At 36.3% G+C, this 27,558-nt stretch overlaps 2 protein-coding genes and 1 non-coding gene across 5 annotated transcripts; 2 read left to right on the top strand and 1 right to left on the bottom strand.

Annotated features, from left to right (window-relative positions):
• Nucleotides 1-5,079: 5,079 nt before the first annotated feature.
• On the bottom strand, nucleotides 5,080-5,186 carry LOC127900188 (small nucleolar RNA R71). The gene has a single exon (XR_008052202.1). It is a non-coding gene; the product is annotated as a small nucleolar RNA R71 (small nucleolar RNA).
• Nucleotides 5,187-15,320: 10,134 nt separating this feature from the next.
• LOC102612253 (aspartic proteinase nepenthesin-1-like) lies at nucleotides 15,321-16,661 on the top strand. The gene has a single exon (XM_006493878.2). The coding sequence runs from the start codon at nucleotides 15,321-15,323 to the stop codon at nucleotides 16,659-16,661; it is 1,341 nt and encodes a 446-aa protein (XP_006493941.1).
• A 2,620-nt stretch (nucleotides 16,662-19,281) lies between these two features.
• On the top strand, nucleotides 19,282-26,372 carry LOC102611754 (uncharacterized). Of its 3 annotated transcripts, XR_003062907.2 has the most exons (18): nucleotides 19,282-19,584; nucleotides 19,680-19,820; nucleotides 20,379-20,470; nucleotides 21,001-21,097; nucleotides 21,440-21,483; nucleotides 21,873-21,961; nucleotides 22,613-22,704; nucleotides 22,793-22,939; nucleotides 23,108-23,191; nucleotides 23,404-23,551; nucleotides 23,706-23,782; nucleotides 24,144-24,215; nucleotides 24,853-24,900; nucleotides 24,975-25,102; nucleotides 25,200-25,356; nucleotides 25,518-25,728; nucleotides 25,954-26,192; nucleotides 26,318-26,372. XR_003062907.2 is itself a non-coding variant. In XM_006493876.4 (17 exons), exons 1-17 carry the CDS (start codon nucleotides 19,474-19,476, stop codon nucleotides 26,001-26,003), a joined length of 1,788 nt encoding a protein of 595 aa, XP_006493939.1. In that variant the 5' UTR covers nucleotides 19,282-19,473; the 3' UTR covers nucleotides 26,004-26,273. The 3 variants fall into 3 exon arrangements, 2 of the variants coding, with proteins under 2 accessions (XP_006493939.1, XP_006493940.1); XM_006493876.4 differs by lacking the exon at nucleotides 26,318-26,372 and having other exon boundaries at nucleotides 25,954-26,273; XM_006493877.4 differs by lacking the exons at nucleotides 23,108-23,191; nucleotides 26,318-26,372 and having other exon boundaries at nucleotides 19,284-19,584; nucleotides 25,954-26,273.
• Nucleotides 26,373-27,558: the final 1,186 nt, after the last annotated feature.

Genomic DNA, 27,558 nt, shown 5'->3' with positions numbered 1-27,558 from the left:
AGGGCACGTCAAGAAAGAGTGTTGGAGTAACCAGAAGAGAAGAGAGGGCAAAGAACCTGAGTCATCAAATGCTCAGGGGTGTGTAGCAAGTACCTCGGATGATGGCGAAATACTCTACAGTGAGGCAACAACTGTTTCAGAAGGCAGAAAATGACTTTCTGATGTCTGGCTTATAGACTCAGGAGCTACCTGGCACATGACCTCTAGGAGAGAATGGTTCCACACATATGAACCTATCTCAGGAGGATCTGTATATATGGGTAACGATCATGCCTTGGAGATCGCTGGTATTGGTACTATCAAAATAAAAATGTTTGATGGTACAATTCGCACAATTGGAGAGGTACGACATGTCAACGGCCTGAAGAAAAATCTATTGTCTTTGGGACAAATAGACAATCATGGGTGCAAAACTCATGTGGAGAATGGAATTATGAAGATCGTTAAAGGCGTGCTTCTATTGATGAAGGCAGAGAAGATCGGTGCTAATCTATTCATGCTTAAAGGAGAAACACTACAGGAGGCTAATGCGTGTGTCGCGTCAAATGGAGAAGAATCAACGATGATGTGGCATCTCAAACTTGGCCACATGTCAGAACAAGGCTTGAAGATTCTCTCTGAGCGAAAATTGCTTCTGGGGCTCAAATCAGTAAGTTTACCATTTTGTGAGCATTGTGTTATAAGTAAGCAGCATAGATTAAAATTCAGTAGATCTATTGCTAGAAGTAAATGCATTCTAGACTTGATTCATTCTGATGTTTGGGAATCACCGGATATATCCATGGGAGGTGCAAAGTACATAGTGACTTTCATTGATGATTATTCTAGAAGATGTTGGGTGTATTCAATTAAGAAAAAGTCAGATGTATTTTCTATGTTTAAAGAATACAAAGCACGGGTGGAACTTGAATCTGGTAAAAGGATCAAGTGCTTGAGGACGGATAATGGTGGAGAGTATACAGGCGACGAGTTTCTTACTTTCTGTAAGCAAGAAGGTATTCAGAGGCAGTTCACGGTGGCATACACTCCTCAACAAAACGGAGTGGCAGAGCGGATGAACAGAACTCTTACAGAAAGAATAAGAGCTATGTTGAGGACTGCTGGTCTACCCAATTCATTCTGGGCAGAACCAGCCAAAACTGCCTGTTATATAGTAAATCGATCACCATCTACATCGATTGGGTTGAAGACGGCAATGGAGATGTGGACTGGAAAGCCAGTTGATTATTCCTACCTACATGCATTTGGATGTCCTGTGTACGTGATGTACAATGCCCAAGAAAGAACAAAGTTGGATCTAAAATCTAGAAGATGTATCTTATTGGGGTATGCTGATGGAGTAAAGGGGTATCGTCTGTGGGACCCCACTGCCCACAAGATCGTCATCAGCAGAGATGTTATTTTTGTAGAAGATCAACTGCAAATGAAAGATGGAAATGATGGCACTGTAAAAGAAAAGTCAGAGATTGTGCCGGTATATGTAGAAAATAATCCAGAAGATTCAGATTCTTCTGAAGCAGAACCAGTCGAGTCCGAGGCTCCAGAAGTTCGTCGGTCAACTCGTGAGAGACGACCGCCGGCGTGGCACTCGGAGTATGTCACAGAGATCAACGTTGCATACTGTCTTCTAACAAAGGATGGAGAGCCTTCAACTTTCCATGAAGCTTTAAACAGCTTAGATGTTGCTTTGTGGATGACAGCAATGCAGGAAGAAATTGAAGCTCTACACAAGAACAAGACATGGGAACTTGTACCACTACCACATGGAAGAAAAGCCATTGGAAACAAATGGGTCTACAAGATCAAGCGTGATGGCAATAACCAAGTGGAGCGGTATTGTGCAAGATTGGTGGTGAAAGGATATGCTCAGAAAGAAGGCATTGACTTCAACGAGATATTTTCGCCCGTGGTTCGACTCACAACAGTCAGAATAGTCTTGGCAATGTGTGCTACATTTGACCTACATCTAGAGCAGTTAGATGTGAAAACTGCATTTCTTCATGGAGAACTTGAAGAAGAAATATATATGCTCCAACCAGAAGGTTTTGCAGAAACAGGAAAGGAGAACTTGGTTTGCAAGTTGAACAAATCTCTATACGGTCTCAAACAGGCGCCGAGGTGTTGGTATAAGAGATTTGATTCCTTCATCATGAGCCTTGGATACAACAGACTCAGTTCAGACCATTATGCATATTACAAGAGGTTTGAAGATAATGATTTCATCATTTTGCTGTTGTATGTGGATGACATGTTGGTAGCAGGTCCCAACAAAGATCGAATCCAAGAATTGAAGGCACAGTTGGCTAGGGAGTTTGAAATGAAGGACTTGGGACCAGCAAACAAGATTCTAGGGATGCAAATTCACCGAGACAGAAATAACAGGAAGATTTGGCTTTCAAAGAAGAATTACTTGAAGAAAATCTTGCGGCGCTTCAACATGCAAGATTGTAAGTCAATTTCTACCCCACTTCCTGTTAATTTCAAATTATCCTCAAGTATGTGTCCTAGCAATGAAACAGAGAGGAAAGAGATGTCTCAAGTACCGTATGCATCAGCAGTGGGAAGTTTAATGTTCGCTATGATATGTACAAGACCGGACATTGCACAAGCAGTGGGAGCAGTCAGTCGATACATGGCGAATCCTGGCGGAGAGCATTGGATAGCTGTGAAGATGATTCTGAGATACATCAGAGGAACCTCAGATGTTGCATTATGTTATGGAGGATCAGAGTTTACTGTCAGGGGCTATGTGGATTCAGACTTTGCAGGAGACCTTGATAAAAGGAAATCCACTACTGGTTATGTGTTTGCAATTGCGGGAGCAGCTGTAAACTGGGTTTCGAAACTGCAGACCGTTGTGGCATTATCTACAACAGAAGCAGAATACATGGCAGCTACACAAGCTTGCAAGGAAGCTATTTGGATACAAAGATTATTGGAGGAGCTCGGGCACAAACAACAGAAAATTCCTGTGTTTTGTGACAGTCAGAGTGCCTTGCACATTGCAAGGAATCTAGCCTTTCATTCCAGGACAAAGCACATAGGAGTTCAGTATCACTTCGTTCGAGAAGTAGTGGAAGATGGAAGTGTGGATTTGCAGAAAATCCATACGAAGGAGAACCTAGCAGATGTTTTGACCAAGCCAATAAATGCTGACAAGTTTATCTGGAGTAGATCCTCTTGTGGCCTAGCAGCAACGTAGGCAACATGATTATGGCGAAACAGAAAGGATGGTGTGGAGATTGATTGATTCTCAATCTAATCTCCATGTTAGAGTGCAATTTATGCACTAGTTTTGCATTGTTTACTTCCCTTAATATCGATGTTTTGCATTTAATAATAGTGATTTACCTGTGATTTACTTTTGTAGGTGCAATTCTATTGATTGGTGATAAAATTGAGCTACAAGATGATGTTTAGGGATGATTGTTCCCTTGGAGAAATTATGAGCGGCAGAAGAACTTTGTTGATAAGGCGTGGGCGCGTGCTGTCAATTGCGGACCTGCAGTTTTTAGTTTAACGTGTTTTATATTTTTGGCTATTTTTGTAATTACGAATTTAATATTTTAGATATTAGTATTTTATTTTAAATAGAACTCTAAAAGAGAAGAGAGAGATAGTATTTAAGAGAGGAATCAATTGTGAAAAAGGGGGGATTTTTGGATTGGAGAAAAAGAAACCCTAGATCTAATTTTTCTCTTCTCTCTATGAGGAACTAAACCCATTTTTCTGGTGGAAGGTTAATGAAGCTTTGATTCATCACTACTGTGAGATCTTTCTTGTGCTTTAATTGTTTTATTACTTTTTGGGTATTTGTTTATTCTCTGAATTATTTTCATGATTATGTTTGTTAATTAGGTAATTGGCCACTATTTAATTATCAACTTAATCTATTGTCAATTAAAGGATTCATCGTATGAAGAATTTAATGCTTGTGACAAATAACATAGCAGAGAGTTGTGTTGTGAGAATAAACAATCTAATTTAAATGAATCATCATATGTGTTGATTAGGATTTGGGTCTCTCTGGTTTTTCAGGCTGTCAATTGATTAAATTCTATGATCGTATCTAGGGTTGTCTATTGATTAGGGAAATAACCAACGGTCGTACCTTGGTTATCGACTAGTTAAGGAGAGATTGGCTATTAGAGGGTCTCAGTAGCTATAACCGGTCTATTCATGAGTAATAATAATTTATATTTGAATCAATGATCAGTAGTCGAATCAAGCTGAGTTAATTCCTTCAACCAGAGCTTTCTCCAATTTGAATTACAACTTTAATTTGCATTCTTGTTATTTTAATTTGATTTTTATTATTGTCAACAATTCCCCCATTTTACGTTTTACGTTTCAAAAGGATTTAAATAATTACCGATCTCTGTGGACACGACCCTGCTCAATCACTATACACAATTTATTTAGAGTAGGAATTTATTTTTGTTGGCTTCGACACCCATCAAATTTTGGCGCCGTTGCCGGGGATTGGTGTCATTTATTTAATCCTTTTTACGTTTTACTTGGTGTATGGTTCGTTCTTCTCGTACAGGTACACTTTCGTTTGATCCTGAAATTGAGAAGACAGCTCGCCAGCTGAGACAGCAGACTAAGCGAGCTAAGCAACGATCCTCGTCGCCTTTGCTTTTTGAAACAGATACGGTGCCTAATTTAGTTGAATCATCTAGCGATTCTGAAGAACAAGTGATGGATAGACCTGCACCTGTAGAAAGAACTCTTAGAGAGTTAGCTGAACCAGACTTGAATCAGCAACCACTCTGCATTCAATATGTAGATTTGGAGGTAAATTTTGAATTAAAGTCTGGTCTTATTCATTTATTACCCAAGTTTCATGGTTTTGCAGGTGAAGATCCTCATAAACATCTTAAGGAGTTTCATGTTGTGTGTTCAAGTATGAGACCACAAGGCGTGACTGAAGAGCAGATTAAGCTGCGTGCTTTTCCGTTCTCTGTAGATGGGCTAGCTAAAGATTGGTTGTATTACTTGCCTCCTGGATCGATTACAACGTGGAATGATTTGAAGAAGCAGTTCCTCGAGAAGTACTTTCCTGCTTCAAGAGCTGCTAACATCAGAAAAGACATTTGTGGGATCAGACAACTTCCTAGGGAGACTTTGTATGAGTATTGGGAGCGATTCAAACAATTGTGTGCCAGCTGTCCTCAGCATCAGATTTCTGATCAACTTCTTATTCAATATTTTTACGAAGGATTATCATTGATGGATAGGAGTATGATAGATGCTGCTAGTAGAGGCGTGTTGGTGAACAAGACCCCTACTCAAGCAAGGGAGTTGATCTCAAATATGGCTGCCAATGCACAACAATTTGGCAGCAGACAAGATGCCACTTCAAGAACGGTGAATGAGGTAAATATTTCTTCTGTTGAACAACGTTTAGATAAACTTACTTCTCTTGTGGAAAAGTTTGTTGTAGGTAATGTGCAACAGGTGAAGACTTGTGGTATTTGTTACAATATGGGTCATTCAACTGATATGTGTCCTACACTTCAAGAAGAACCCGTTGAACAAGCCAATACAGTTGGAGGATTTCCAGGCATGCCTCAGAGGAGGTATGATCCTTATGCACAAACATACAATCCGGGATGGAAGGATCATCCCAACTTCAGCTATGGAGTTAGGCCGTCGGGATTCCCACAACAGTATCCACCAAGACAACCAACACCTCCACAGTCAAACTCCAAGTCAGGTATATCTCTTGAAGAAATTGTTAAATCACTTGCGACTAACACTCAACAATTTCAGCAGGCAACTACAGCAAGCATTCAGAACTTGGAAAACCAAGTGAGTCAATTGGCAACTACGATGAGCCGTCTAGAGTCTCACGTATCTGGGAAATTGCCTTCACAAACTGAGGTGAATCCAAAGCAAAACGCCAGTGCCGTCATCCTTAGAAGTGGGAATGAGTTGCAAGAGCCTAGTAAGAAAGTGACAGAGCATGTAGAAGATGAGCTTGAAAAGAATGAATTGATGCCTAAATCTCAGGATGCGCAACCCACCAGAGCGAAACCCCTACCTATTGTGATACCTCCTCCTTTTCCAAGCCGGTTTGCAAAATCCAAGAAGGAGGAACAAGAGAAAGACATCCTTGAGACATTTCGCAAGGTTGAGGTAAATATTCCCTTATTAGATGCTATAAAACAAATACCTCGATATGCTAAATTTCTTAAGGAACTGTGCACCTCCAAGAGAAAATTAAGAGGAGATGAAAGAGTTCATATGGGGGAGAATGTTTCAGCAGTTCTCCAAAAGAAATTACCTCCCAAGTGCAAGGATCCAGGTATGTTTACTATCCCTTGCAAAATTGGTAGTGTTAGAGTTGAGAAGGCTATGTTAGATCTAGGAACTTCTATTAATGTCATGCCTCGTTCTATTTATTCGTCTTTAAATATTGGTGCATTAAAAGAAACTGGCGTGATAATTCAACTAGCTGATAGGTCTAATGCATATCCTGATGGGGTATTAGAAGATGTCTTAGTACAAGTTAATGAGTTGGATTTTCCTGCTGATTTTTATGTACTTGATATGGAAGATGATAACTCCTCTAATTTTGTCCCAATTTTGCTAGGAAGACCTTTTCTTAAAACTGCTAGAACTAAAATGGATGTACATAAAGGGACTCTTACTATGGAGTTTGATGGAGAGGTTATAGAGTTCAATATGTATGATGCCATGAAATATCCCAGTGAGGAACATTCGGTATTTTCTATGGATGTTATTAACCCTATAGTGCAGGAAGTTTTTTATTTGGATGTTGAAGATTCATTGGTAGCTGCTTTAAATAACAGTTTGGGCCTCAAAGGATTGCAAAAGGATGAAAATGAGTTTGTTTTAAATTCTGTATTGCAAGAGACAATTTATGAATTAAATTCTTTGAGAACTTTAACTCATCATATGTCTAATAATGAATTACCTTCATCTAATGCAAAACTTCTTCCATCTATTTTGCAGGCACCAAAAATAGAGCTTAAACCATTGCCTAGTCATCTAAAGTACATGTTTTTAGGAGATGATGAGACACTTCCGGTGATCATCTCTTCAAAGCTTAGTACTTTAGAGGAAGAGAAACTTATTAGAGTGCTACGAGATTATAAAAAGGCTATTGGGTGGACAATTGCAGATATTAAAGGGATAAGTCCGTCCACGTGCATGCATAGAATACTGCTGGAGGAAGATGCCAAACCTTCAATTCAAGCTCAACGCCGTTTGAATCCACTCATGATGGAAGTAGTGAAGAAAGAAATTCTAAAACTTCTTGATGCAGGTATAATCTATCCAATTTCGGATAGCAAATGGGTAAGTCCGGTACAAGTGGTACCAAAGAAAACTGGTATAACAATTGTTGAGAATTCTTATGGTGAGTTAGTTCCTACCCGAGTTCAGAATGGGTGGAGGGTTTGTATTGATTTTAGAAAGCTTAATTCACTCACTAGGAAGGATCATTTTCCTATTCCTTTTATTGATCAGATGCTTAAAAGGTTGGCAGGAAAATCTCACTTTTGTTGTCTTGATGGCTATTCAGGTTTTCATCAGATACCAGTTGCGCCTGAGGATCAGGAGAAGACTACCTTCACATGTCCTTTTGGAACCTTTGCGTACCGACGTATGCCATTTGGTCTTTGTAACGCTCCCGCCACTTTTCAGAGGTGCATGGTCAGTATTTTTTCAGACTATGTAGAAAACACTATAGAAGTATTTATGGACGATTTTACAGTCTATGCTGATTCTTTCGATGATTGTCTCTATAATCTGAAGAAAGTGCTTGAAAGATGCATTGAAACAAACCTTGTCTTGAATTATGAAAAATGTCATTTTATGGTAGATCAAGGCATTATTTTGGGTCATGTAGTCTCTGCTAGAGGAATTGAGGTAGATAAAGCTAAAATAGATGTTATTAAATCTTTACCTTATCCCACATGTGTGCGGGAAGTTCGTTCTTTCCTTGGTCATGCAGGTTTCTATAGACGATTTATCAAGGATTTTTCGAAGATAGCTCAGCCTTTATGCAAGCTTCTTCAGAAAGATGTGACGTTTGATTTTAATGAAGCATGCAAGGTAGCATTTGATAAACTTAAGGAGTTGTTGACTTCAGCTCCAATTATACAGCCACCAGACTGGAGCCTCCCTTTTGAGATAATGTGCGACGCCAGTAATTATGCTGTTGGTGCTGTTCTCGAACAAAGGGTTGGAAGAGCTGCTCATGTGATATATTACGCATCAAGAACACTTGATAGTGCTCAGTGCAATTACTCGACAACGGAAAAAGAACTTTTAGCTATTGTTTTTGCTTTAGAAAAATTCCGTTCATATTTATTGGGTACTAAAGTGATTGTTTTTTCTGACCATGCAGCTCTCAGATATTTGCTCGCCAAGAAGGAAGCGAAACCGAGACTTATCCGTTGGATCCTATTGCTTCAAGAATTCAACTTGGAGATCCGTGACAAGAAAGGAACAGAAAACTTAGTTGCAGACCACCTTAGTAGATTGACCACGAGTGAAGAAGCAGCACCTTTGAAAGATGATTTTCCAGATGAGCATCTCTTTGTAACTCAAGGTATGGTTCCTTGGTACGCTGACATTGTCAATTACTTAGTTACAAGAACACTACCTAGTGATCTGACGAGGGCTCAAAAGGATAAAATTAAGAGCGATGCTAAATACTATGTTTGGGATGACCCTTACTTGTGGAAACATTGCTCTGACCAAGTCATCAGAAGGTGCGTATCTGAGTTTGAAATTCCTTCTATTCTTCAATTTTGCCACTCATATGCATGTGGTGGTCATTTTGGTCCCAAAAGGACAGCATCCAAGGTGTTAGAATGTGGTTTATTTTGGCCTACTTTATTTCGTGATTCATATATGTTTTGTAAGTCGTGTGAGAGTTGTCAAAAGACTGGTAATTTAAGTCATAGAAATCAAATGCCACTTACCCCTATTCTTGTATGTGAAATATTCGATGTGTGGGGCATTGATTTTATGGGACCTTTTCCTTCATCTTTTGGCAATTCTTACATTCTTTTAGCAGTGGATTACGTTTCTAAGTGGGTAGAGGCTAAGGCCACCCGGACTGACAATGCTAAAGTTGTTGTAGATTTTGTCAAGTCTAATATTTTTGCCAGGTTTGGTGTACCGAGAGCGATGATAAGTGATAGAGGCACTCATTTCTGTAATCGAGTGGTGGAAGCTCTGTTCAAAAGATATCATGTTACCCACCGAGTGTCTACCGCCTATCATCCACAGACAAGTGGACAAGCTGAGATATCAAACAGAGAAATCAAGTCTATTCTTGAAAAGACAGTTAGTCCAAATCGAAAGGATTGGAGTTTGAGATTAGATGATGCATTATGGGCGTATCGCACCGCTTACAAAACTCCCATAGGTATGTCTCCTTATCGTTTAGTATTTGGTAAGCATTGTCATTTACCTGTAGAACTTGAGCACAGAGCATACTGGGCGGTTAAGCAATGCAATATGCGGATGGATGAAGCGGGAAAGCAGAGGAAGTTGCAGCTGCAAGAGTTGGAGGAGATTAGAAATGAATCCTACGAGAGTTCGCGATTTTACAAGGAAAAGACGAAGACATTTCATGACAGAATGATTTTGAGAAAGGAGTTCACCATTGGTCAAAAAGTTCTTCTCTTTCACTCTAAACTTAAACTTTTTCCTGGTAAATTACGTTCTCGTTGGGTAGGACCTTTTATTGTTACTAATGTTTTTCCTCATGGTGCAGTTGAGATTCGGAGTCCAATCTCTAATAAAGCCTTTAAAGTTAATGGTCATCGTTTAAAACCTTTTTACGAAGGTTTTTCGGTGAATATTGTGGAGGAATTGGCTCTCGAGAATCCTATTTATGGAGATTGATACATAAATGTGTCTAGCCAAAGACATAAAACAAAGGCGCTTTTTGGGAGGCAACCCAAATGATTTATTTATTTTGGTTTTTGTTTTATCTTCTTTAAAAAAAAATGAAAAAAAAAATGAAAATGAGTTTGCTTATTTTGGTCAGAAGAAAATTTTTGATAAGGCGTGCCCACGTCTTAGCTAATAAGTACTTCTGTAATTTTTAATGTCTCAAAGTTTTAAGGCGTGCCCACGTACTTATTAGAAAAGTACTTCTGAAATTTAATGTGTTTGCTTATTTTGGTCAGAAGAAAATTTTTGATAAGGCGTGCCCACGTACTTATTAGAAAAGTACTTCTGAAATTTTTAGTGTTTCAAAGTGATTCATCACTAAAAAAAAAAAAAAAAAAAAAAAACCAAATATCGAAAATCATCATTTATTTATTTATTTTCGTTCCTTTCTTTCTTTTATATATTTATTTATATATATATATATATATATAAAAAAAACCAAAAATCGAAAATCATTGTTCACTATTCACTGTTCACAAAATCCCTAATTTTCCAGAACTTGTTTTCTTCTCCAGCCGCTTGCAGCACACCAGCAGCAAACCAGCCCGCCGGAAAACGCACCATCCCGTGAGCGCAAGCACCAGCATCCCGTGTCTCGCAGCCCAGCAGCGCGCAACGAAGTCCCACCAGCGAAACCAGCCGCGCGCAACGCAGCAAGCTCCAGCCATCACCATCACGCAGCGCATCAGTCCCGCGCGCGCAACGCAACGCAGCACCAGCGTCAGCCCAGCTCTCGCGCACAACACAGCCCACGCAGCGCGCAGATCCAGCAGCCCCAGCGCGCGCGCGCAACACAATCAGTGCCATCCCGCGCCCATCAAGCAAGCTCCAGCCGAGCAGCAATCGCAACGCAACCAGCCTACGACCTGCATTCCAGGCCCGTGAATCGAAATCCGTGACAAGATGGAGCAGAATTTGGCCGCATACTTCAAGAGTGTGGGATTTATCCCACCATTCCCGCCAAGCCCATAGACGTTATGAGGATCAAAGCTCACAATTCAGGGAAGTTTTTGCCCTTAATCTTTTATCCTTACGCTTTAATTTTTATGTGAGCTTTGATTATCTTACATTGGGGACAATGTCAATTCTTAGTGTGGGGGAGGGATTTTTGCATTATTGATGTCTGGAATTATTGTTTTCACTCTACTCATCCTTAAATGATTTTTGCAGTATGCTTCATATATTATTAATTTTCTTTTCCTCTCTCTCTCACTACTCTTTTCCCATCTATCTCAAATTATTTACATCTATTTTTATTCTATCATACTCTTTCATCACTCACATTTTATCTTTCACTTTTCATATTACTACATACATCTTTCTCACTTCTTATCATTTTTACCTTTCCTTTTATATCTCACTCATACCTTCTTCTCATTCTACACCACTATTGATGGTTGATTCATTTGAAGAGTGTACATGATTTGATGGCAAATTTACCAACTTTGTGAGGATTTGAGCCTATGAGCAACCACTTTGCTCTAATTATTTTTGTTATGTGAATATCAATCCTAGTTTGTTTATTCTAGAACTTGCTTTGTTATGCATGTTGAAGCCACATTACGGGATTTTATGCATTAAAATGATAAGGGCAAACCATATTCCATTTTTCTATTCTCACATTTTTTTTTCCTTCTCTACCCGAAGACCTTTATTTGCTACCTTTGTTTGAGCCTTAACCATTACCCATCTAATTCTCTCCGTCGACTTAACCATTTTTCTTCTTTTTGAGCCTCAATTTAAGGAGATTTTTGGACTCATTGTGTGGATATATTTTGTTGCTTTTTCTACCTTGTATTAAAGTTTCTCAATTAGATCAACAAGCATTATGCTTGAATTAAATTGTGCAAGGTTCGTTTCTTTTGTTTGATTCAAAAAAAAAATCAAAAAAAAAAAAAGAAAAAAAAAGAAAGAAAAAGAAAAAGAAAAATCGAAAAAAAAAATTTTACATTCTTGGTGACTTGAGTAGAAATAAGCATTTTGATATCATAAGTTCATTCAATGAGTTCATTCTTCTCATTTTGATCTCTTTTTCTTTCATAAACCTTTCTTTTTCATTTCTCCAATTTAACCCCATTACAACCCTTTTAAGACCCTTAGATTTTTGCATTTTATTCATGTTTTGTGGATTGAGATGTGATATATGAGCAAGCTTATGGTAATAGCATTCTTTGATTTGATTTGAGTGGATAAATGACACCCTAAACACTTTGAGTGCATGGAGTGAAGTTATTGAGAGGGCTATTAAATCTTGCTGCACTTGAGTTTTGAATGGATCTTCTTGGTGGTTGAATGTTCTTATTCTATCTTACGAAATTCTATGCTTTAAAATCCTTGTCTCTCGAACGTTGAACGACTTAATTTCTTGAGGTATGCTTGCTTAAAATTGTTTTTGGATGAGTTGAGATGAGAATTGAGTGGAAATTTGAGATTAATCTTGAGTTATATGCTTGAGGACAAGCATCATCTTGGTGTGGGGGAATTTGTTAGAGTGCAATTTATGCACTAGTTTTGCATTGTTTACTTCCCTTAATATCGATGTTTTGCATTTAATAATAGTGATTTACCTGTGATTTACTTTTGTAGGTGCAATTCTATTGATTGGTGATAAAATTGAGCTACAAGATTATGTTTAGGGATGATTGTTCCCTTGGAGAAATTATGAGCGGCAGAAGAACTTTGTTGATAAGGCGTGGGCGCGTGCTGTCAATTGCGGACCTGCAGTTTTTAGTTTAACGTGTTTTATATTTTTGGCTATTTTTGTAATTACGAATTTAATATTTTAGATATTAGTATTTTATTTTAAATAGAACTCTAAAAAAGAAGAGAGAGAGAGTATTTAAGGGAGGAATCAATTGTGAAAAAGGGGGGATTTTTGGATTGGAGAAAAAGAAACCCTAGATCTAATTTTTCTCTTCTCTCTATGAGGAACTAAACCCATTTTTCTGGTTGAAGGTTAATGAAGCTTTGATTCATCACTACTGTGAGATCTTTCTTGTGCTTTAATTGTTTTATTAATTTTTGGGTATTTATTTATTCTCTGAATTATTTTCATGATTATGTTTGTTAATTAGGTAATTGGCCACTATTTAATTATCAACTTAATCTATTGTCAATTAAAGGATTCATCGTATGAAGAATTTAATGCTTGTGACAAATAACATAGCAGAGAGTTGTGTTGTGAGAATAAACAATCTAATTTAAATGAATCATCATATGTGTTGATTAGGATTTGGGTCTCTCTGGTTTTTCAGGCTGTCAATTGATTAAATTCTATGATCGTATCTAGGGTTGTCTATTGATTAGGGAAATAACCAACGGTCGTACCTTGGTTATCGACTAGTTAAGGAGAGATTGGCTATTAGAGGGTCTCAATAGCTATAATCGGTCTATTCATGAGTAATAATAATTTATATTTGAATCAATGATCAGTAGTCGAATCAAGCTGAGTTAATTCCTTCAACCAGAGCTTTCTCCAATTTGAATTACAACTTTAATTTGCATTCTTGTTATTTTAATTTGATTTTTATTATTGTCAACAATTCCCCCATTTTACGTTTTACGTTTCAAAAGGATTTAAATAATTACCGATCTCTGTGGACACGACCCTGCTCAATCACTATACACAATTTATTTAGAGTAGGAATTTATTTTTGTTGGCTTCGACACCCATCACTCCAAGTGGGAGAATGTCAAATTTGGCTGCATCTAGAACCCTTGAATAAGCAAAGTTGGCTTTGACAGCCGGCCAAAGAAAATGTTGAAGAATTTGGCAGCAGCAAATTTGGAATGAAGAAAAAAGAAGAAAGAAGAAAATAGAAGAATGAAGACGGTGGTAAAAATAATAATTTAATAGCCATTTTTTGGCTATAAAAGGCAGAGCTCCTCATTTCATTTTGTATTCAATTCCATCGAGAGAAATCTTTCTTTCTTTGAGTGTTGAGAGTTTTCAAGAGTTTAATAAACTCTTGCGTGTCTAGTGAGTGAGAGATTAGGTGTATTGGGGTTTTGGGTAGTGAGCTAAAATCTTACAATACTTGTAATCCTTATTTCACTAGTAAAATATTTCCTTCTGTCTTCGCCCGTGGATGTAGGCTAAAAGCCGAACCACGTAATTTTCGGTGTCCTCTATTGTGCTTGTTCTTTATTTTATTTCCAATTTTATTTTAGTTGCGGTCCTGCTGCACCCACCAATTTCCTAACAGTAAATAGCCCAACCCTATTGTGGTTTGTCATCATTGTCTTCATGAATAACATTACTAAAGAGCTCCATATCTTTTTGCTAATTTTTGTCATTCTTGATTATTATAGCAGCTAATAGTGATCTTATTATTTATTAATGTAGCCCATACATAAGTTTACTAGACTAGCTAATTAATGTTTTTCTTTTGTGTGTGTGTGTGTACACACACAATTATTTTCAAGTGCAGACGTCTCATTTTTGTAATGTGGACACCCTATTAAATTGTGCCATTTAATAGCATGTCTACACTAATTCAATTAAATTGTATGGTTTAACCGCGTGTCTGTATGAAAAAAATGAGGGTGCCTGCACTAGAAAATAACTGTGTGTGTGTGTGCTCGCGCGCGCGTGTGTGTGTTTGTATAGTAGAATAAGCATGCTATTATGTAATATTAGAACAACAATTTAAATTGAAAGTCGATTTTATCTTGTTTCTAAGATGATCAGCTTAGTAATGTAGCAAATTAGTATCTTAATTACTATTTAGTCATTCATAGGTTAGAGTCAGAAACTCAATTCTACCACCTTTAAGAAAATTGCTCTGCTTTCTTCGTCTAGTTTTCTTGTTTCATAATGCTCTTTGTCTCATTTCATATTACTTCTTCAAGATGAAGCTATCTTGATGATATAAGAAAGATAAAATCATTCTGAAATAAATACAAATACGATATAGATACCAAAGAGAGAATTAATTTGTTAGAAAGGGTAAGTGTTAACCAAAGCAGAGTGCAAATTGATGACAGCTACGACTACAAAATTATTCAATTTTACTATTATCAATTTAATAAAAACAAGGAATGGCCCTGTAAATGTATCAATTTTAGAAATGCCTAAAATTACTACATTAATTAGGCAGTTTTTATTTCTTTGCTAGGCTATCTTTTGAAATGTGCGGATGCTTTCACATGGATCAACAGTGAGTACTGATGAGATGAAAACTTCTTAGATCGTATTGGGCAGGAATTATGATGTCTAATTACAGTCATTACCACATTAGAAGCTAAAGTTTTTTCTCACCCATGTGAGCGAGCTTCGAAGTCCACAATCTGAACCTATTGTTCTACCTATGTTGTATATATATACATGTGCTTTACATCTTTTCAACATGTATAAACATTACCACACCTTCAAGAAAATGGCCCATGCTCAAGCTCTTCCATTAGCTGCTTTCTTTTCTTATTTCTCAGTGCTCTTTTTAACTCATTTCACATCTTCAGAATCAACAGGATTCAGCCTAAAACTCATACCCATTTTTTCTCCCGAATCTCCTTTGTATCCTGGAAATCTCTCCCAATCAGAAAGAATTCATAAAATGTTCGAGATCTCAAAAGCAAGGGCTAATTATATGGCGTCAATGTCAAAACCAAATGCTTTTCAAGAGCTTGAAGATATCCATCTTCCTATGGCCAAACAAGAATTATTCTACTCTGTGGAAGTAAACATTGGTACCCCAATGAAGCCACAACACTTACTTTTCGACACAGCCAGTAGTCTTGTTTGGACGCAGTGCCAACCCTGCATCCGTTGCTTCGATCAAACGACTCCAATATTTGATCCGAGGGCTTCAACCACTTATTCAGAGATTCCTTGCAATGACCCTCTTTGTCGCAGCCCATTCAAGTGTCAAAACGGCAAATGCGTATACACAAGACGGTATCATGTTGGAGACGTTACGCGAGGACTCGCCTCCAGGGAGACCTTCGCGTTCCCTGTCCGCAATGGATTCACTTTTGTCCCTCGCCTGGCCTTTGGCTGCTCAAACGACAACTCCGGTTTCGCTTTCGACGGAAAGATTTCAGGAATTTTGGGATTCAATGCTTCACCGCTTTCATTAAGCAGCCAACTGAGAAACAGGATTCAAGGCCTTTTCTCTTACTGTTTGGTCCGCGAAATGGAGGCCACCAGTGTCATAAAATTTGGTCGCGATGCTGATGTACGGAGGAGAGATCTTGAAACTACCCCAATCTTGCTCCCGGACATAAGACCTCATTTTTATTTGCACTTGCTGGAGATTAGTATTGGACGTCACATAGTTAGATTCCCACCAGGAGCTTTCGATATCATGAGAGATGGAACCGGGGGTTTTATCATAGACACCGGGACACCAGTCACTTTTATCCGAAATGGTCCTTATCAGACTCTCATGCAACGCTATGATCAAATCTTGAGATCATTAGGCCGTCAAAGAATACCGTACAATGCATCTCAAGAATTTGACTATTGTTATAGGTATGATTCGAGTTTTAAGGCTTATCCATCGATGACATTTCATCTCCAAGAAGCGGATTATATAGTACAGCCTGAAAATATGTACTTCATTGAACCAGATCGAGGTCGTTTCTGTGTGGCAATTCAAGACGACCCGAAATATAGTATACTGGGAGCATGGCAGCAGCAGAATATGCTAATCATTTATGATCTGAACGTGCCTGCGCTTCGATTTGGATCTGAAAATTGTGCAAATGGGCGCCAGTGAAATTCACTAATCCTCTTTAATCAGCTGTTATATTTGGTGTAATAAATTGAATAATGATGAATAAACTCTGCTTCATATATATTACACTTATATTTATCTTTGCGTATCTTTAAAGTTTAAGATGGCCATAGCTATGCATACGAAATTTTGAATATGATCTCAATAGGTATGCACTCCAGTTGATTTGCGCATGAAAATTGTTTTAGATACTGTTAGAGACAAAAAGTTCAATGGATTATTGGGGATGGTATCACTGTTGATTTTTGGTGTTCTAAATGGCCATATGATATTATTTTATCTCCTCACGAAATCCACTGATTCCTTACTGTTATTATGATTTTATGGAGGCCGATACTTTGCAGAAAATAACAAAATAAAAAAAAAAAATCTTGCAAAGGTCTTATGACATTTGTGTATATATTTTTGGGTTAAATAATATTTTCGAAACAACTGTTTAATCATGTATTCACGGGAAAAAAAATTGCTTGTCATGAAAATTGATTAAAAAAAATAAATTAAAAAATATTTGTTAAAGAGTGATGCTATGCTTTCTTAGCTGAAATACATAATTTATAACTCAACTAATGTGTCACTAATTTCACTATTTAGATGAGAAACAATAAGATTTAATAACTAACTATTACTTAAGCCAATTAAATAGAAACACATCAATTGCTACATCAATTTAAATACAAACTAAGTATCTTAATTAATTAAGTATAATATTATTATTTTTAAAAATGAGTATTGTTAGAGAACTTAGTGAGTTCAAATAAGTGAACCATTAGTTATTAGTTATTTTCCAATTTTTTTAAAAAATAAAAGCTATTTATCTTAGAAGATGATGTAGTAAAATAATTAACTATTAATAAGTGGAAAAGAGTCACAGTTTTTTTTTTTTTTTTAATTTTGTCTATCATACAAATATAATAGTCTAACCTTCTACCATTTATAACATACGAAAGAAATCAATAAAACTTAGAAAGTACTTTTGTTCACAGTCTACATCAATATTCTTATGTTTAATTTTTATTAGATATATAGTTTGTATTTCCTCTCCAAATTTTTTATACTGTTTAAAAATTTTAAGAAAATAAATAATTTCAAATAATATTGAAATATTGGAAGAAATTAACATGTTTCTTCAATTGATTATATGGAGCGCTTAAATACTTTTATGTGGTAAAATCACGAGTACATGAAAATTTATCAAATAAATATTTGTTATATTCTTTACCTCCTTAGTCTTCAACCTATTGCTTACATTCTTATATTCGTTTTTTGAACTAAAACAAAGATTATTCATTTGTAGATCTATCAAATTAACCTGATTCTGTATATCTTTTCAAAAAAAGAAAAAAATTGATACATGAAAATATTATATAAAATTATACAACTTAAATAACATAATGGAAAAGCATAAAATAAATATTTTTTCATATAAATTTAATTAATTATTTAATTGAATTATAATTATAAAGGGTATAATTTAAAAGCCTCAATTTTCCTTCCTAGAGCTGGCCTGCTAGGGTGATATATTTGGTTCCATTTTGACCCAAGATCTTCCAAAGCCGTATGTCAAACATGTAACGGATAGAAAAACTTAAAAACAAAGAATAAAACTAACCACAACACAACTTAAACGTGAAAATTTCTAAAATTCCTTGACTGAAAATTAAAAAACAAATTACATCACCCACAGATTACAAAATATAAATTTACTTAAATTGCCAGAATCACACCCTCGTTAATTTTATTTCATGCTCAAATCTCAATAACACCCAAATTTCTTTCACTCTCTCAAACTTTGAATAAGAGACTCAGAGACATTTTGTTCTCCGTAAGAGATTTTATTGGTTGAACGGATGAGAGAATTCTTTCACTGTTTCAATGCCTACAAGAAACTCACTCGATACAATTGGACCTAATATCTATACAGGTCCAAATATTAAGCTTTTTGACGCCATTCCAACTCTGTTATAAAACTCCTCGTTAATTGAAATTACCTAAATAATTAAAAATAAATTACCTAAATAATTATTAGGCCTTTTTGACACCATTCTAGCTTTGTTATAAAACTCGTCTTTAATTGAAATTACTTAAATAATTAAAAATAAATTAATTCCTCCTCTTAATAAAATTTCAATTAAACACTTAAACAAATTATTCTTTTAATAATTTTTTACATCTGGCTCATTTCATCATTTATTTTTATATTTCAGATTTTAATTGAAAATTTTTCTTTTTGAGAAACTTTTAAGAATTAAGAATTATGGAGATAGAAATTATGTGACAAGAAGAAAATAATTTGAGATTTTAGGATTTGCATACATTTATAAATAAAAACTTAAAAGAAATACTTTTTTTAGGGTGAAATATTATTGATAAAATGATTGATTTTAATTTATGAATTAAAATTTTATAAATTAAAAGGGGGTATTTTAGGGAATAGAATTCAAAAGGGGTGTTACATGGATTTTTGAGCGGTGGTAAAAGTTCCACTCGGGTCCGCAACTAATACAAACTTGGTTTCACATTGGGCCCAATCAAAACACTGGGCTGAATTTCGCCTTGTTGGAGTAAAACGCAGCGTTCAATGGAGAAGCAGAAAACGGTGCCGATTCTGGGAATTTTGCACTGACAGACAAGTCTCCCAGACAGACTCCGAGTTCGGCAGAGGAAACTTCTTTCGCCTATTCTCATTTTTGAAATCACAAACACGGAATAAGGAAAAAAGGGAGAAAAAAGAAAAACGAGAAACAAAAATTTGATTTCAGGAAACAAGAGAAACACTTTTCGAGTTCCAAAAAGAATGTCCGATCGAGACAGAGGCTGGGATTTCCATCTGCGAAACTTATCGAACAGCGCTAGAGACTCCAGTGTCGCCACCGACCCCGCCGCCGATCCTTCCGTTCTCCACTCTGTACGTAATTTTCGTTCCCGCGCGAATTCATTTAAACGGTGCGTTTGGTTGATGTCATAGTTGTTTTTCTTCTCTGTGTGTCTCTTTCTGAATAGGTTAAGAAGTTATACAACCTCTGTAAGGAGGAGAAAAACGATGACCTCGTGGCAAGAGTTTATCCGCTTATTAACAAGCTATTTCAACGATCCGTTGCTTCGCTTTCGCAATCTCGCACCTCCAATGGCCTTCTCTTGCTGGTATTGCGTCCCCCTCAAGTTCTGTTTATTTATTTTAACTTATTTTTGCTGTATTTAGCTTTAATTTGCTTAAAATTTTTTGTATCTCTATGCAATATTTACTTGTTGTGATTATTAGAAGTAGAATCCTACTGTGCTTCGGCTGATTCAGTTATGTATGCTCGTTGTGTAATTGGGAATGATTTTGGCTCCTCTAAAAATGCTTTAGCATCATCTAATGTGCTTTTATGCCTATTTGTAGCTTCATGCTCAAATAGAAAATTGCTATTTGGCATCAAAATGTATTTTTACTACTTTTCTTTCTTTTGGTTTAGAGGATCACTTACATGTTCTTCTGGAGAAGTGATTGATAGATGATGATCTTTCAAAAAGAGTTTTTAAGTGATTATATAAAAAGTATCTTTGTTCAAAAACAATTTACAGAAGCAATCGCAGTCATATGTTTGTTTATAATGTTCTTTTTTAAAAGAAAAATAAAAATCCTGTGGTTTAACTTTTTTCTGCCAGTTACATTTTGTTAATATTGCTTAAATTTGTTGTTTGCATATTACACAACAGGATATTCTTCAGTTCTTCCTTGATTTTGGGGAAGTGGTTCTACATGATGCTGATCCAAGTATAAGGACGTTTTTCCGTTCATGTTTGAGCCGGTAAAGGATAAATTTGATCATTAAATGATATCTGTGATCATCACTTGCATACAGTGATGAAAGATGTGATAAATATGTATCATATTCTTAGAAAACCATTAATTAAGTGCTTATAAGTAAGAAAAGCAGTGAAAGTACTTTTTGATGTAGCTCCATACCTATAGATTCCTTGCAGGAGCATTGACATTGAAATGGGTGTTAAAGTACTGCCTCTTTAGAATTGTTGAGTTATTGTAAAATAGAGGCCATATGCACATAAGCAATGGACAACATACAAAAACTTTAGAATATTATTTTTGGGCGCTAGAACAAAATCCGTGCTCACCACAAACAAGCTTCCTGATAACAGTAGAGCCAAAGTGAAAAATGACGATCAATCTCCTTCTATAATTTGCCTGTGGTTTAGAGTATAGGCCATATGCACACAAGTAATGGCTTTTGCTCATGGATTTGTTTGAACATTATTGTGAAATACTATTTGCAATATCTAATTAGAGCACACCTGTATATTATTCTGATGTTGTTTACAGTGAGTTTGCAGATCCTGTTGTTGCAGAAGCAACCCTTGATTTTATAAATGTGAACAAGAAAAAACTTTTGAGTTCTTTCCCTACCTTGTTGCCACAGGTATGATTTAATATTTATGTTGCTCTTATGTTGTAAGAGTAGGTCTATCCCTAATAAAATTCGGAGCTGAAAATTGTTATTTGGCCGGACATCACACCTCTAAATATTCAACCTATCATCATTTAAAATTGTTTGCAATAAAACTTTAATAATTCACCCCAATTGTATTCAAATAATGTGAAAATGAAATTTCATTTGGCTTTGGATGAAATTTCATTTGGCTTTGGTCCTCTGATTGAACAGTGGAAAGTCAATATAAATCATTGTCGTACGGGTCTATTAGATACAATCAGCACTATTACAGTCATGCAACTCTGTCTGATATTAATGATCTCCTTGCAGTTCTTTCCTCTGTTGCTAAAGCTAATAGCATGGAATGGAGAGAAGTAAGTTCTCGTTTGCAACTGTTATTTTGTTTTTAATTATTAGATAAAATCAATTTTTATCGTTTTGTGTTTCTTATTCCCCAAAATTTAGCGGTGCTGGGTTTTATTCTCGCTAAACTGAAATCTTTGCTCTGGAGAAAGCAACAATCAAGGCTTCCCTTTTCTGAATACCCTTTATAAACTGTAAATTTTGAGGCCATAATTTATTTCTAGAACATGGAGATTTTGGAGTTCTTAATCAATATTTTCCGTGTTGTTGTGGTCTATAAATGGTTTTGTTGTAAAACGTTGATTATGTATTATAGTTTGAAAAAGTACAAAGCACTGTTTAGATGCTTTCTCCTGATAAACTATCTCATTTAGACCAACTTACTCATCTGGCTTGGCAGATTAGAAAAAGCATTCCTGAAGGTTTTTCCAGCTGTGATGTCATCTGCATCATTTCTTCCTCTACTTTCAGCTCTAGTGGATTTGCCAAGTGAGTTTGTACATTTGGCTTACCAACAAACTACTATGTTTTAGTGGAGTGGTACCAACACAATCATTTGGCCTTTTTACACCCCGATTAAAGTAGGGATATCTGTCTTTCTTAGGTTATGTGATTGGAAAGTGTAGGGCTTCAAATGAGACAAGCCAATTCTATGCTGTTCAAGATAAATGCACAGTTTGTTTCATTTCATAGGCTTGAAAGAAATATCCAAGCCTGGCTTTGAGAAAAAAGAAATATCCAAGCCTGGGTTTGAGAAGTAAAACTTTACCGTAGGATTAATTCTCTTCTTCCCCATAGACGGTTACTAAAGTAATATACTGCTTCAATGGAAAATTTTCCACTGCTAAATCGGGAAGTGTTGCAATGTCAGAAGATTTAGAAACGCTAATAATATTTACTTCATAGCAGCTGCTTCTCCTTAAACTTTTCTTATTATATTTATTTTTTCTAGTAGGCAATGGGTTTTCTGAGTGGTTTACCCCAGTCACTTTCCCTTTCTTTTTCCCCTTTTTAATGAAGCCCTTTGAGCAGATATCTTGTTATCTTGATAGTGGCTCTGATTATCATGGATTGTCAAGCAGCATTACTCTAAAACTAACTTCATTTTAAACTTTTTTACCCCTTGTTTGTCTGTACTAGTTTTAGTTGTGGCCTTGGAGAAGGTAGAAAAGAGTTCAGGATCATTAATTGGAAGCAGCATAGCTACAATCCAGAAGAGTACGGCCCCTGAGGTTACTTTTGAGACCTTTGGAAATACATGGATCTAACCAGAAATTTGTGCTTAGTGCAACTAGTTTTACTAAATGCATATAAATGCAGATGCTGCTTGCACTTATGGATGAAGCCTATACTGGTTCAACCATAGCAGATGGAGGGGGAGACTCTGAATCAGAGGATAGTAATACAATAGATGTAGCTGATCCTCTGTTTCTTGAACTGCTGAAGGATGAAAATGATGGCCTTGCTGTATGGTTCTTTCCATGTCTATTTCTGTTTTGCTACCAGGAAAATGCAAATGATTAATTTTCCCAATGAAAGAATTTTTCATCTTGTTGACAGTGTAGAAATATGGTTGTCTTACAGATCAAGAGCATTCTCATATATTCTGTTTCTTCTTTTCTTTTTTTTTGACAGTTTTATGTATTCATCTGTCATCTCAGTTTGGTTATTTACCTTCTCTGGATCCACCTGTTGCAGCCTTTCTTAATTACAACTTGTGTATTATTTCTTTTCCCTATCAGTGGATGCAATAAGTATTTGTGTATTATTTCTTTTCCCTATCAGTGGATGCAATAAGTATTTGAATTGAATTCACTTACAGTTTCAAAGCTATAAAATCATAGATTTTATTTCATTTTCCATATTGGGTTGAACATCTTTCGTGGACGGATGGGTGAAATAAGTTGACAGTGTAATTATGCTTATATCAGGAGCGACACTGGGCTTCTCCTGGAATGGCTGCAACATTACAAGCTGCAATAAATGCCCCTCCGTCTGATAGGTTGAAACAGATATTGAGTATGACGCCCCGGCTCCTGGACGTATATTTTGCTATAGCATTGCGAGATGTCAATGATTGTATGTCTATACTTCTGTGAATCTTCATTTAATGTGGGCAATTTTCCTCTTTTTATGAACTAATAATCTGAAAATTGCAATTGTAATGAAAAAAAGTTGTATTGCTTTCTGGTCAAGGTGATAGCAATTCTGAGATTTTCCCTCTCTTTGGCAGCCTTAATCTGTGCATTGATTCCCCAGCTTATGGCAAGAAATGCTACTCTGTTCCTTGACAAAAACTTTTCTTACGAGGTACTACCATATTTGGAAATGTTTTAAGATTCCATTTTAGTTTTTGCTTACTGCAAAAGCAATAATAAGATCTGGAAGCAGTGCATTTATGACATGTCGGGACTGGTAAGATCCACAAACTTGGATTATGCATATTTAGGGAAGGTCATGTTCTTTATTTCTGCCGCTTAAGGTTTCCAAAAGTAGGCAATGCATAAATGCACTGAAAAGAAGAAAATTATCTAGTAATTCACCAACACCTGCAACAGGATATAAATTCTTTCCTTTTCACTGAAGTATGGTAAATAATAAATTGTTTTCATTGTTACTGTTATTATTTGACCGTTGCCTTCTAATATTTTCTATTTATATATGCTTGTAGGTTCGTAAAAGGCTCTTAGAATTCTTGCTTGCTGCATTTCAGCGATCTCCAGATTTTATTGCGCTTTTGAAGGTATCGTCTCGCAAAATATTACCTTATAGTAGATATCTTATCATTTATATATTTCAACCATTTGATATTCAAGAGCTCTTCCAGTGCATGGTATGTTTGGGCATTTGACTTAAAACCTGAAGTACAAATCTTTTGTCAGATCATTGTGCAAAAGGCGGGAATCTTTATCAGGAGTCACTAACACTTACAAAATTTGAAGACATTCATCCATAATTATACTTGGAAACTTCTTTTGCATGGTTGTTGTTAATGAGTAATTCCATAATTGAATATTGAAAATGTGATTGTCATTTTCATGCTGTTGGCATGATTTTATTGCGCATTAGAGTTTTCTTCTCTTGAGATTGTGAAATTCTGCTTGCCAACAGCCCATAAACTTAGATATCTGTTTTAGAGAAGCCAGACGTTTAGAGGATTTAATGGCAGTTCGCTGTGAGTTCTTTTGTACGGGTCTGCATTTATAGTACTGGCAGTGCCTCCACTGCCAGGAGTCGGATAAAATATCTGAGTGATGGTTGTCAAGGAAAGTATTATAAATTATTTTAACTGTGCATTTCACCAACCATATTTCTGGTAGATTCTATTCCAACACATCATCTTTTATTATTTATGACAATTCAGTTTAACTCCTTTGCAGAAGCCTATAATGGACAGACTTGCAGAAGCCTATGATAGCCCTGCTAAGGTCGGTTGCTACATCCCTTTGACTGTAATGAATTTTGGTTTAGAGAACAATTTGGTTAATGTTTTCCTGCACAGATGGAGTTGGCTCTACAATTGTGTTGGGCCATTGGGGAGCACGGCGGAGGTGGTGCATCTCACAAAGATGCAGCTCGTGAGCTCTTTGAAAATTTAGAGCTACTTTTGTATGAAAACCTTTCATCTAGGTAAAATTTCAATAGCTCTATGTGAGCTCTTTGAGTTTTTCTTCCTGATCATTGTGATAGGTCTGCTGACTCTCATTTTTCCTTAATTGGAAAGCAGTGTTGGCTTAAGGCAGGAAGCATCTGTGGGCCCTGATAGTGAAAACTACAGGAAGTCATCACAGTCGAGGCTTTTATGTTTTGTTGTTACAGCTATTGCAAAGCTTGCCACATATCACCGTGAATTATTACCAAGGGCACGTGTTTCCTTGGGCAAGGTCTGTTTATTACTTTTAATTATCGTCTGTTATGATTTCCCTTTTAAGAAAAAAACCTACATGTTCATGCTTGCTAGTGAAACACAAGAGAGGCGCTACATATCTGCAATATGTTTCTTGCCATACAATTAGAACTCATTAAATTGGGTATTTGTTTCCAGGTAGCTCGATCTCGGATCTCAGATGCAAGGGTATGGAAGCGTGCTCGTGATTACTTGGGTTTAATGAATGACCCTGCAATTTGTTTGTCTATTCTGGGGCCATCAAGACCTTCACAACATGACATCCAGAAACCAGGAACTGTCAACTGGAGTGAAGGCGGAAGAAAGATGGTTGCACATTTTCCATTTTACATCCTTGGAGACCAAAAAGGTCAGGCATAGATTTTATATAAGGACTACTTTTGTTCCTAAAATATTTATGCCTAGCATTTAGAGAGTCTTTTGGACAACACTCAACCTGTAAGTGGAAAAGTGTATAAGCCAGACATTTTGTTCTTTCCAAATCGGCTCATCTGATATTTTTGGATGAGATGAGGTTAAGGTTTCTAATTCTTGCCATCTGCAAATTAATGCCTTTTTTTTTCCCATGTTTCAGGTCCACCTTTCCATGATTTTACAATTTCAGATATTCTTCCAAGAAAATAATGGCAGCCTGTTTGTAGGAAAGATACATCTCATGAGTTTCCAGATTTTGTTGGAGCTTCCAGAGTAGATATTGATCGGTTTCTTCTTCACCCTCAGCATCTTATTACTTGTATACTACATAGATACATCCTAGAGTGAAAAGTGAAAAGTTTTCATTCCCTCCTAATGTTGTACCACATGACTTTGAAGGTTCGAAATACTTATTTTGTGATCATTTCGAGCTTCTTTTATGTGAAATTTTTAATTTATATTCAGTTAACAATTGGTTTATTGTCTTGGACAAAACTTACCTGAATTTCTTACACTGTAATCAGCCTCCTACTGTATAGGCCATTGCTGGGTGACGAATGATCAATGTCCTTTTTATTTTTTTTGGAGAAAGGGTGACGATTAAACAAGAAGAGTGGACTGCTTATCTTACATGAATAGAAACTGTGCAGATTTCATAGAGAGTTTTCCGTACGATTTGGAGGGTTATAAAATGTTATGAAGCATTATTGAAGCCCTTTGATAATCATTTAACCTTCGTTTTTGGGCCTATAAAGTTGCAATTAGCTTACGTTAAATTATTTTTCGGAAAAATATTCATTGTCCATTCGTTTTTTTTTATTTTTTTAAAAATACACAATTCTTTTATTTTTTTGCTGAAATCTCTTTGGAGTTACGTTTTATTTTACTTTTCTACTTCCGTTTAGAATCCGTTATAACATTACTGATGTCGTAGGGGCAAATCGGTCATTTCAACAAAGCAGCCCCAAATGACGTCGTTTACAACACATTGATCTTGGAACAATTCAATCCAGGCTTGACAGAGGACTTTACTCCAATTGTTTCCAAAAATTCTTTAAAGATCTCCTTTTGTTATTCAACAACTTTGTAATTTTCTTCAGAAAAAGCTCTCAAGCACAAGACCTCCAGGCCCTAGTCATTAAAGAAATGACCGATATGCTTTGTAAGCAAAAACCCATTACTGTTACTAAACCTAAACAGAGGTCCAACAATGGTGGTGTGTGGGAGACGCAGCTCTATTAAAGCAACATCCAAGAATGCTTATGGTAAAAAAAGAGATAGAAAGGATAGAGAAGTTGAAGAGAAACCAAAGGTGAATGAGAAGAAGGTTGATAGTTCGTTTGTGGGTATTGAGGATAAGGGTATTAAGAAGAAGAGGAGCCAAGAGAGGTCTGTTTCGTTGCGGAGAAATTCAAGAAGTAGCAGTAGGAGTGGTGACGTGAAGCATCAGTTTGGTGGTAATGAGCTTAGTTCTCATGATACTTTGGAGGCTAAGACAGAGAATAAGAAAGAAAATGTTGTAAAGAAGAAGAAGCAAGGGGCTCGGGCCACCATAGCAAGGATAGTAAAATAGAGGAGGGGTTTACTAAGTTTGGGGGGTAAGGTTTCGGCTAGCCACTCTTTTTTTTTTTTTTTTTACATTTATTTAGGGCAAAATTATAATTTTATATTTGGGGTAAAATGGTCATTTGATCAATTTTCCGTTAGTTTTCTTAACCACGTGCAAACGGAGGTGGATGGATGCAAGAAAACCTTACTTTAGGTG

The sequence above is a fragment of the Citrus sinensis genome, chromosome 9 (assembly GCF_022201045.2).
Source record: "Citrus sinensis cultivar Valencia sweet orange chromosome 9, DVS_A1.0, whole genome shotgun sequence".
Taxonomy (NCBI): domain Eukaryota; kingdom Viridiplantae; phylum Streptophyta; class Magnoliopsida; order Sapindales; family Rutaceae; genus Citrus; species Citrus sinensis.
Note: the sequence above shows the minus strand (reverse complement) of the source record. Positions and strands in the feature narration are given on the sequence as shown.

Bases quoted from the DNA above. Each gene is read 5' to 3' on its own strand.
- LOC102612253 (XM_006493878.2), top strand. From the start codon at position 15,321: ATGGCCCATGCTCAAGCTCTTCCATTAGCTGCTTTCTTTTCTTATTTC.
- LOC102611754 (XM_006493876.4), top strand. From the start codon at position 19,474: ATGTCCGATCGAGACAGAGGCTGGGATTTCCATCTGCGAAACTTATCG. The intron at 24,901-24,974 runs GTCGGTTGCTAC...TTTCCTGCACAG, and splicing joins CCTATGATAGCCCTGCTAAG to ATGGAGTTGGCTCTACAATT. The intron at 25,357-25,517 runs GTCTGTTTATTA...ATTTGTTTCCAG, and splicing joins CACGTGTTTCCTTGGGCAAG to GTAGCTCGATCTCGGATCTC.